Raw genomic sequence first — 11,792 nt, 5'->3', positions numbered from 1 at the left:
AATCTTAGAGTGAATTATCTAGGCTGTCTTTGAAACACTTTTTATGCTGACATAGATCATTGAAAACATGGACTTATTAATCAACTCACACTTTTATTTCGACTATTCCATGACCATGGTTGTGTTTATGATACTGTTTCTATTGACTCAGAGGATCATCATGAGTTTTGCTTAATAGTTCTTGTCATGTTTTTCTTTCCTGAATTTAGCATGGGAGGCTACATGGCTTTTAAGACTGCACTACACCTAAAAGAAAAGCATAATCTAGAACCATTGCATTTATTTTTGTCAAGTGCCTTTTCTCCACATGTAAGTAATCTTAGAGTGAATTATCTAGGCTGTCTTTGAAACACTTTTTATGCTGACACTTTTTAGCTTATTCCTAGGAAGGGTAGTGGAGAGCAGGGAAATGGGGATAAAAATTATTTCCCTAGCTGATGAATTTTGGTCCAGTATGGTGATGATGGTGGGGATACTATTAGGTTGGTGGAAAAGCAGTTGAGGTTTTGCCATTACTTACTTTTTTTTTTCTTTTTTGAGATGGAGTCTCACTCTGTTGTCCAGGCTCAAGTGCAGTGGCACAATCTTGGCTCACTGCAACCTCGACTTCCTGGGTTCAAGTGATTCTCCTGTCTCAGCCTCCTGAGTAACTGGGACAACAGGTGTGTGCCACCATACCTAATTTTGTATTTTTAGTAGAGATGGGGTTTCACCATGTTGGCCAGGTTGGTCTTGAACTCCTGACCTCAGGGGATCCACCTGCCTTGGGCTCCCAAACTGTTGGGATTACAGGCATAAGCCACCATGCCTGGTCTGCCATTACTTTCAATGGCAGAAACCACAATTGTTTTGCACCAACCTAATACTTGCTGTTGAAAAGTCCCTTAAATCTCTTTCAATATCATTATTTCTGTGTTTCCCTGAAATGTGCTTCAACTGTTCCCTGCTGGCACTATTCCTGGCATCTCTGAGCTAATGCTGACTATAGTGATTTTTCCTTCATTCTGGATCAGCTGGGAACTTAACCAACTTTGAGCAAAGTAACTGGATCAGAACCAGGAAAGACTCCTTGGAATTTAAAAAGGGGATAGTGATATCACATTTTTAGAACTACGATGGCTTTTTAAACCTGGTGCTGCTTGTTCCTGCTGCTCTTCCTCCTACCTCTTTGGTCTTCCCCACTTCCTCTGGAGAAAGATCCTGCCTGTCCCAGGGTTCTAAATCTACAAAGCCATTTTGGTGGCATTATGATGCTGCAGTTATCACTAATGAGCCTTCCTGCTTTCAAAATGAGATAGTCCTTCCCTGAAGCCTGTAGATAAAGCAGTCCACTTCCCAGCCTTGGTTTAATGACTTTTCCCTTAGAACAACAGTTTTCAGTTGATATGAAATATCAGGCCTGTATTTTTCATGTTTCAAGTCAAAGGTCCACATTGAAATTCCCAAAGATGGTGGACTGTCAGAAGAACAAATTTGTCGTTACCTTGTGGATCTTGGAGGCACCCCCATGAATTTTGTTGAAGACAAGGAACTTGTGCAACAATGTATGCCCACTATGATGGTAGATGCGAACATTATTAGTAAATGCATGTAAGTAACAGAGACAAGTTTTCTTTCTTTTTTTTTTTGGTATAATTATTTGCAGAGAAAACATAGATTGATAGTGTTCTGAGCCTGCTTGGATGGGAAGACAAAATTATAAGAGTTTGGTTTAATTTCCTTTGGGGCCACCTACAGTATGTATACTGGTTTAGAATGGAGCCTAGGCATAGAAATTGTGACTATACAAGATGTCTAGCAAGGCCAGGCACAGCGACTCATGCCTGTAATTCCAGCACTTTGGCAGACCAAGGCTGGTGAATCAATTAAGGCCAGGAGTTCAAGACAAGGCTGGCCAACATGGCAAAACCCCATCTCTACCAAAAACACAAAAATTAGCCAGGTGTGGTGGTGCACGCCTGTAATCCCAGCTACTTGGGAGGCTGAGGAAGGAGAATCACTGGAACGGAGGAGGTGGAGACTTCAGTGAGCCAAGATCACACGACTGCCCTCCAGCCTGGGCAACAGAGTGAGACTCCATCTCAAAAAAAAATGTCTAGCATATATTTTTCTTTTAAAAATATGTGATTAGACATGCATATTTTATTATATAACATAGTAAATATTTGTTGAATAAATTAAGGCTAACGCATATTCATCTTCTTAGAAGGGTCAGCAGAAATAGATTGTTACTTATAAATGTGGGTACAAAAAAGGGGGGAGAAATTTGCTAGGTTTACTTTTTTGTAAATTTGGTTCCAGAACTCATTAAGTTCTATGACATCTCTCCATTCCCTTGTCTAATGGGATGTCTGTATTGACACTTGATTCTTCTGACAGAACTAAAGTCCTGATACTCTGTAAATCCTTTATTTTTTTTTTATTTTTTATTTTTTTTGAGATGGAGTCTTGCTTTGTTGCCTAGGATGGAGTGCAGTGGTGAGATCTCAGCTCATTGCAACTTCCATCTCCCAGGTTCAAGTGATTCTCGTGCCTCAGCCTCCCAGTTGCTGGGGTTACAGATGTGTGCCACCATGCCCAGATAATTTTTTAAATTTTCAGTAGAGATGGGGTTTCACCATGTTGGCCAGGCTGGTCTCAAACTCCCAACTCAGGTGATCTGCCCACATGTGCCTCCCAAAGTGCTGGGATTACAGGCATGAGTCACCACATTCCCTAATAATCTAAGCCTACAAATGGCTCTTCCTAGTCTAACTTCCCCATAGTCATTGTGGCACCATGATTTGGCCCTTAGTCACTGTTGCATACTGTCCTTTGTTTTTTCTGTTTTGCTTGGGGCTTTCCCCTTGGTGTAAGCTCCTTGCAGGCTTGGGCCTATGTTTCTTTTATTTCCTCCACGAGGTCTGGAACTGGGCATTCAGCACAATAGGCAGTGCTTGCTGCTAGAAGCTTACACAAATAGCTACAAAAAGGTTAAGAGACTCGCAGCACCTTGAGAATGGAGACAATCCATTCATCTTTGACACGTTCTTCCATTCACTGTCCACGTCCAATCTATCACAAGCTACACGATTTACCTTCAATATCCCAAGTCTAGGCATATGTGTCCATTTCTATCCCAACCATCTTAGCTCAAATGTGATTCTCCTAAGACTAAAGCTGTCTTGTGTTTCTGGCTTATTGTAGAGCGAGGATCAAAGAAATACCAGTTTGACATTAAAAGAAAAACAAAACCAGAAACCTGATACTTTTTAAAGCTATGCTCATCTCACATGCAGTGACACCCATAGGCTCAAAAGAAAAGGATGGAAAAAAATCTACCAAGCAAATTAGAACACAAGGAAGGAGGGGATGCAATCCTAATTTCAGACAACACAGATGTTAAACCAACAAAGATAAAAGAAAGACAAGGAAGTGCATTATATAATGGTAAAGGGTTCAATTAGACAAGAAGACCGAACTATTCTAAATATCTATGCCCCCAGCACAGGAGCACCCAGATTCATAAAGCAAGTCCTTTGAGACCCTCAAAGAGACTTAGACTCCCACACAATCATATTGGGAGATTTCAACACCCCATAGATCATCAAGGCAAAAAAATCAACAAAGATATTCAGGACCTAATATCAGCACTGGATCAAATGAACCTGATAGATATCTACAGAACTCTCTACCCCAAAACAACACAATATACATTCTTCTCATTGCCACATTACATACTATAAAAATGACCGCATAATCAGATAGAAAACACTCCTTAGAAAATGCAAAAGAACTCAAATCATAACATCTACTCTCTCAGATAACAGCACAAATAAACAGAATTCGAGACCAAGAAAATTGCTCAAAACCATACAATTGCATGGAAATTGAATAACCTGCTCCGGAATGACTTTTGGGTAAATAATGAAATTAAGGTAGAAATCAAGACGTTCTTTGAAACTAATGAGAGCAAAGCATGAGGTCATGCCCTTTGCAGGAAGGTGAATGGAGCTGGAGGCCATTATCATTAGCAAACTAACACAGGAACAGAAAACTAAATGCTGTATGTTCTCACTTAAAAGTGGGAGCTAAATGATGAGAACACATGGACACAAAGACAGGAACAACACACACTGAGGCCTACTTGAAGGTGGAGGGAGGGAGGAGAGAAAGGATCAAAAAAATAACTAATTAGCCATGGTCCCAGCTACTTGGGAGGCTGAGGCATGAGAATCACTTCAACTGTGGAAGCGGAGGTTGCAGTGAGCTGAGATCACACCACTACACTCTAGCCTGGGAGACAGAGCGAGACTCTTTCTCAAAAAGAAAAAAAAGAAAAAAGAAAAGGAAAGGGGAAAAAAGTTATGGTAATCAAAACATTATTGTAATGTCACGAAAACAGACATATCAACCAATGGAATGAAAATAGCTCTGAAGTAAACCCATGCAATTGTGGGGTTTTTTTTTTTGAGTCAAGGTTTTGCTCTATCGCCCAGGCTGGAGTGCAGTGGGATGATGGGAGCTCACTACAACTGCCTCTTTTTTTTTTTTTTTAAGTAGAGATGGGGTTTCTCTATGTTGCCCAGGGTGATCTCAAACGCCTGAGCTTAAGTGATCCTCCTGCATCAGCCTCCCAAAGTGCTGGGATAACAGGCATGAGCACCTCTGTACTTGGCCAGGAATAAGCTTTTGAGATCTACTGCACAGCATGGTGACTACGCATGTGTATTTCAAAATTGCTAAGACAGTAGATTTTAAATGTGCACATCATTTTAAAAAGTTAAGTATATGAGGTGATGGATATGTTAATTTGCTTGACTTAATCATTCCATAATGTATACTTATATCAAAATATCACAGTATACCTCACCAATATAAACAATTATTGGTGAATTTAAAACAAAATTTGAAAAAACTAAGAAGTAATCCAAATCGCTATGGATATTCAATGCAATCATGTATGCAAAAGCTGGCTTTTAATAATTAAGCCTTGACGGTCGCAGTGGCTCATGCCTATAATCCCAGCACTTTGGGAGGCTGAGGCGGGTGGATCATGAGGTCAGGAGTTCAAGACCAGCTGGGCCAAGATGGTGAAACCCTGTCTCTACTACAATACAAAAATTAGCCCGGCGTGGTGGCGTGTGCCTGTAAGCTACTCAGGAGGCTGAGGCAGAGAACTGCTTGAACCTGGGAGGCGGAGGTTGCAGTGAGCTGAGCTCACGCTACTGTACCCCAGCCTGGGTGACAGAGGGGGACTCCATCTCAAAAAAAGAAAAAAAAAAATTAAGCCTTGCACAATGATAAAACATGCCATCTTTAGAGCCCATTTAGCAGATTGAAAGCCTCTGTGTTTTACTCACTGTGAGATTCTAAGCAAGTTTCTTTAACAGTTTGTGTCTCGTCTGTCAAAGGGATAATAACAACTCTTCAAGGTGTTGCATGAGAATTAACTGCTTGGTAGAGGGGAGGGTCTGGCACACAACAAACTACAAGCTATTTTTAAAAAGAAAACGCAACCAAAAAACTCACAACCGATGAGTTTTTTCACTCCAAAGAAACCTCCCAAACACTAAAAATAAAGCATTAACATACATCACTCATGGGAATATTCCACTCATAGAATGTAGAAAACAGTAACCTTCTCACCCTTTCTCCAGTGGATCAAATTGCAGTAGTTACTCACAACTTTTAACTTCCTCTCTCCAGAGTTCAAAAACTCTCCGAAATCCTGCCCTCCTGCTCCTTCTCCTGTTCAATCTGATCTCTCTCCTTTCCTCGTTATCTCCCAGCTTTCTCCAATATAAATGAAATCAGGCCTACAGAGTTTTTCCCAGTCCGCTCCTTCTTCATCACTACCACCAAAGCTCAGAGCTGGTAGTCAAAATGGAAATAGTCAGCTGAGAAGTGCCAGAAGCTGTGACTACTTCAACTCATCTAAGCTGTCCTCCTCTCTTGCTTGGGACTTTTGTGTTATTGTTCCTCCTCTGGGATCCTGATGCCATGTATATTAGGCTGTTTCATAATTGATATTGTTCCAAATGTCTTGGAAGTTCCGTTTTGTCTCTTTTTTAAAAAATGTTTCCTTTGTGTTTCAGTGTAAATAATTTCTTCTGACCATCTTCAAGGTCACTGACTTTCTTTCCTCAGCTGCATCAAGTCTACTGATCAGCCTGTCAAAAGACTTCCTCATTTCTGTTCTTATTTCTAGAAATTCCATTTGACTCTCTCCAGTCTTCACCTTTTAATGAAATTCCCCAGGTGTTCATGAATGTTACCCACCTTTTCCACTAAATCTGTTGACAAATGAATCCTACATATTTTAAAGTCCCTGTCTGAGAGTTCCAGCATCTGGACCTTATGTGCCTCTGATTCTTTTGACTGCTTTGCCTCTTAACAATGGTTATTTCTTGCTTTCCTGTGTCTGATAATTTTTTTCAATCAAAAGCCAGTTATCATGCATAAAACAGTAGAGACTAAAGGTAATGTTTTACACCTGAATTTGAGCACGTCTCTCCTTTTGCCAGGTCGTTAGTGTGGGGAGGTGAATCAGTCTAGTCTGGGCTTGTTGCTGTGATCACCTCCAATGCACCACCAGCTCTCAAGTCCTCTGGTGTAATTACTCTGTGTCTGGTGTGGGATCCAGTTGCAGAATTTTTCTCAGTGGTCCTGATCCACCCCTCACGTTTAATGTTCCCTGTGACTCACAGAACAGCCTCTCTCCCTCCTGTTGCCCTCCCCAGTGTAGACAGCTGTGGCTTGTTACACAGCTGTGGGTAACACAGGGAGTTCTTGGACATCCTAAATAGTCTGAAGCATAAATTCTAGGTAGCCCCTGAGCCTGGGCTCTGTGAATGGGGCTTTCACAGCATGCCTGCTCCTTCTCTCTTGCAAACACATTTTTGCCTTGTATCTGTGGTTGCCTTTGCAGAAGATTCCTGCCCCTTCCCATAAGCAGGAGAGCTCTGCTTGGTTTTGCTGTAGAATTGTTTCCCATCCCTTCCCCAGAGGTTGAAAAGCTTATGCTTTTATCCTCCCCTCAGCAGCCACAGGGACTCACCTGCACCCTGGGAGTGAGAGGGTTTCATGTCCCTTCTCCAGCAACTTAAGGCTCCTGCTTACAGTGAGAGCAGACTTGGTCAGGTTGCAATCTAGTGCCACTCCAGTTGCCACAGCTAACTAACTGCCCCGTGGAGGTGTCTCTCTAGCCTCTTATCTTACTCCGAATCTTTCTCATCAACCCCTAGTGAAGGCCCATGGAAAGGAGGCTGTGTGGCCAGGCATGGTGGCCCATGCCTGTAATCCCAGCACTTTGAGAGGCCAAGGCAGGTGGATCACTTGAGGTCAGGAGTTTGAGACCAGCCTAGCCAACATGGTGAAACCCCGTCTCTACTAAAAATACAAAATTAGCTGATTTGGTGGTGGATGCCTGTAATCCCAGCTACTTGGGAGGCTGAGGTGTGAGAATCACTTGAACCCAGGAGAAAGAGGTTGCAATGAGCTGAGATCACGCCATTGCACTCAAACCTGAGCAACAGAGTGAGACTCCATCTCAAACAAACAAAAAAAGTCAAAAGAAGCTGCAAGTCAGTGTAAACTCCACCTAACACACCATTTGTCTACAACACTAAAATTTTGGCTGATTTGAGTCTTACCACATGTACTGCAGTAAGCAGGACATGGACTTCTGCCTGGACTTTGCTCCACCCGACCCTGCCTACGGGCCCCACCTTTCTGTAGCGGGAGTCTGCCCTCCTTAGAATTTGACTTCTAGCTTGCTTTGCAAACACAGCTCACTGTTGGGTTCAAGACAAGTCATGATGCTGTAGTTTCTCTGTTTGCTTTTTGTCTCTTTTTTTTTTTTTTTCTCATTGTTAGGATGGGGCAAGGGATGTTGCTGGTTTTCTATACTCTGGGCAGGAGCAAATCCTTGCCTGGACTATTGCAAGGGCCATTCACTTGGGCTGGTCACATACACTTGGTCCCACTCTGATCCATTCCCCACACTCTATCCAGAGGGTAAGAGTTGAGTTTGATCATGGCCTACCGTGTCTTAGGTCTTTTTGGTGACTTCCTCTCACTCTTGGGATAACCAAATTCCTTTATGTGGCCTAGACTTGGGTCTTGCATAACCTCTTATACCTTAATTTGTCCCAAGACTCTACTTTGTTCTCTGAACAATACCCTTTTGTTTTGTTTTGTTTTGATTTTTGAGACAGGATCTTACTCTGTTGCCCAGGCTGGAGTGCAATGGTGCAATCACAGCTCACTGCAGCCTTGACCTCCTGGGCTCAAGTGATCCTCTCACCTCAGCCTCTCAAGTAGCTGGAACTACAGGTACATGACACCACACATGGCTAATTTTTTTATTTAGTAGAAATGAGATCTTGCTATGTTGCCCAGGCTGGTCTCAAACTCCTGGCCTTAAGTGGTCCTCCCACCTTGGCCTCCCAGACTGCTGGGATTATGGTATGAGCCACCACACCTGACCTAGCCATTAATTTATCATCTTTCTCTTCCCTCTCGCCCTGCTGGCTCTCTGCCCTTTGACCAGTTTTTCTCTATTCATTCAGGTTTCAGATCCTCTCCTCTTCCCCAGGAGACCTGCCTTGACCCTGTCCCCACCTCCACCCTCCTGCCAAGTGTTCTCCATCCCCCTGGGCTTGGCGGCACTTCCATCTCTCTCTAGTTGTCTGTTTTCATAATGTCTGTCTCCCAGTGAGTCTCTCAGCTGCAGCAGGGCAAGGAGTGTGTTTGTTTCTCCGTGTGCCCCTAGTGTCTACTGCAGTACCAAACCTCTGACTCAGTATCACGTTTGCTGCTGTTGTGAGTTTCTGTGCATAGCAGCCCTTTGCTGGGCCAGGGAGAGCTGAGAATTACCAAAGAGGTCTTCATTTCTGATGAATGACAGTTTAAAGGACTGGTTGCACCAGCCTCACCTTGAGTTGAACTGGGTGCCCCAGTGCCATCCTGCTGCCACTTGTCACATCCTAGAAGTTAGATACTGGAAATTAGTCTCCACACTGAGTCTCAGGCAGGCTTTGACAGGTAGAAGTGTCACTGGTGAAAAACGTTTACACCGTTAGAAGTAGCCAAAGGAAAAGAAGTGAGCCCACCCCAGTTTCATTGACATGATGTTAGGAACAGGAAAAGATTCTGGGATGTCGATTTTGAACAATTATTAACTAGCTCTTTTATGTTTACAGCTCTGAGAGTCCATCTAAGACTATTCTTTCTTGTGACTTAACATGTTTTTTTGGATCTGAAGACATCGACCTAGTAAAGGACACTGAAGGTGAAATTATTTTTAGTCTCTGGTATTGCATTGAAATATATGTTCGATGGCTTAAAATTTTTTTTTAATCTTTAATTTTTTGGGTACGTAGTAGGTGTATAGACTTATGTTTGACGGTTTCTGACCAGTGTCCACTAGCAGTTACTGCAATGAGTAAGAAAGTAGTTGAAGTTGTATTTAGTGTAAAGGGAGAGATGTTGGTTTTATGTAAAATGAGAATTGCTGTATACTGATAGGTCTCAAAGAAATTAAAAATGCAGGACACCTAGTGTAAGAGTTGAAGAAAGAAGAAAGAAACATGAAACATGGCTTAACAGTCAAAGACAGGTTTTCTTAGATAAATCCTGAGAGGGCCTCATGGCCGATTTCAGTCAGGAGCACTTTCTCTTACAGACTTAAGAGTAGATATTGGTTTTAGGGTGAGGGGGCTTAACATAAGCTTGGAATGTTTCTGTGTGAGGGAGAAGTTTCCTGGCAGGGTTGGAATGGGAGAAGGGGGGGTTATCTTGGGGCAGACATCTTTCCAGCTGGAGTGGGGTTAGCTCAAGGTTAGCATCTTCCCAACCAGGAGTTTGGAATGTCTCTGGTTGGAGATGTTATTTCTGGTTTATGGCCATGCTACCCTTAGCCATTAGGCTGATGCCCTTTGGATTTAGGTGGTTTTTTATTAAGAAGAATTTTTTTCATTTATTTGAGATGGAGTCTGGCTATGTGGCCCAGGCTGGAGTGCAATGGTGAGAACTCAGCTCACTGCAATCTCTGCCTCCCAGGTTTAAGCCTCCTGAATGGCTGGGATTACAGGCACATGCCACCATACCCAGCTAATTTTTTGTATAGTAGAGACAGGGTTTCACCATCTTGGCCAGGCTGGTCTTGAACTCTTGACCTTGTTATCCACCTACCTTGGCCTCCCAAAGTGCTGGGATTACAGGCGTGAGCCACTGCACCTGGCTAAGGTGAATTTTAGAATGAGGGGCTTGTCTAATAGGGCAATGCCCTGTTCTGTCACCTAGAACATAGTCCTTGAAAGTAACTGTACCCCAGGGTGTCAGCTCTTAAAGAAATAATGTCTTAAAGTGAATCTTTAGTTGCAGTTGGTGTTGTTATTGAATATAATCTTGTTTATTTTCAGGCTGGAAAAATGTAAGCACTGGAAGTGTAAGCTTCCACAAGCTTCCAGGAAATCACTTTTATTTTAAGAATCCTGCCAACGAGAAGTTCATCAAGAACTACATAACCAAGTGTCTAGAAGTATCATCGCTCACCGATTTTTAGATATTTTTCCTTTCACTTTTAAAATAATCAAAGTGATATGATATTCTTCTCAGTTATTCAGATGTGACTCATTTTATTCCAATATTAGAAATTATACATTTTCTACTGTCAGGGAGATTCATTATATAAATATATGTATGTAGCTAGGGACAAAGGTCAAGCCACTAAAGAATACTTCTGGTAGAGTCTTTTATCTTCGTATTAAAATCTCACTTGATTCTGCTTTATTGGAAATTTGTCAACAAAATTCATGATTGGTAAATTATCCATTTTTTCCTTCAATTAGTTTAATGGTACAGATGATTAAGGGGAAATGCTTGAAGTAAAAGCTCATCTTTTCAAATGTAGAATAGCCCCATTTAATAAGAAAACGCAATCTACTGCTTTGTTAAAAGAAGATAGCCCCAAACGAGTATTGCCACTTTTACAGGCAAGTCCTCAGAATGCATGTACCCCAGCCCTGCCACCCTGCCATGCTCTGCCACCCGGCATCACTGGCTGGGACCTGGGTCCAGTCCTCCAAACGAACAACCAATCTAGAGCCTGGCTGGTGACAAAGAGAGTGGCCAAGCACAAATGCCATGCCTAAGAGGCTGCCTTGGCCTCACTCAGCAATAACTTGAACTTGACTTAGGGAGAAAGCACAACAGCTGGAGGCAAACAAGAACCAAGAGAAAAAGAAAAGCAGAAATAGGGGCCAGAGGCAGCAGCTCAACACCTATAATCCCAGCACTTTGGGAGGCTGATGGGGAGGATTATTTGAGGTCAGGAGTTTGGGAGACCCCTGTCTCTACGGAAGATTTTAAAAATTAGCCAGGCATGGTGGTGTGCACCTGTCATCCCAGCTACTTGGAAGGCTGAGGCTGAAGGATCGCTTAAGCCCAGGAGGTTGAGGCTGCAGTGAACTAGGATCATGCCACTGCATTCCAGCCTGAGACCCTGTCTCAAAAAAAAAAAAAAAATCATGTAATAAAGAATTCATATAATAAATTTAGGCTACAAATAGCCTCAAGCAAATTATGCTAAATGTGTAGTATGTGTTGTACTTTATCCTTTGATCTGATACTATTTCCAGGGCTCCCTCACTGAAAGATTGGTACAAAAGTAATGTGGAGGCTGGGTGCAGTGGCTCACCCTTATAATCCCAGCACTTTGGGAGGCCAAGATGGATCACCTGAAGTCAGGAGTTAGAGGCCAGCCTGGCCAATGTGTCAAAACTCTGTCTCTACTAAAAATACAAAAA

The 11,792-nt window shown here is 42.5% G+C and overlaps 1 protein-coding gene across 1 annotated transcript in view; it reads left to right on the top strand.

Annotated features, from left to right (window-relative positions):
- OLAH (oleoyl-ACP hydrolase) overlaps positions 1 to 10,614 on the top strand; it is a 26,431-nt gene extending 15,817 nt beyond the window's left edge. Inside the window, exons 4-7 of the mRNA XM_017529742.2 lie at positions 210 to 309; positions 1,421 to 1,590; positions 9,186 to 9,274; positions 10,407 to 10,614. Coding sequence (XP_017385231.2) covers positions 210 to 309; positions 1,421 to 1,590; positions 9,186 to 9,274; positions 10,407 to 10,549 — 502 coding nt within the window. The 3' untranslated portion in view covers positions 10,550 to 10,614. The remainder of the gene's footprint in view (positions 1 to 209; positions 310 to 1,420; positions 1,591 to 9,185; positions 9,275 to 10,406) is intronic.
- Positions 10,615 to 11,792: the final 1,178 nt, after the last annotated feature.

This window comes from Cebus imitator, unplaced genomic scaffold (assembly GCF_001604975.1).
Source record: "Cebus imitator isolate Cc_AM_T3 unplaced genomic scaffold, Cebus_imitator-1.0 Scaffold61, whole genome shotgun sequence".
Classification (NCBI taxonomy): Eukaryota; Metazoa; Chordata; class Mammalia; order Primates; family Cebidae; genus Cebus; species Cebus imitator.
The sequence above is the reverse complement of the archived record's forward strand: the minus strand, read 5'-3'. Positions and strand labels throughout refer to the sequence as shown.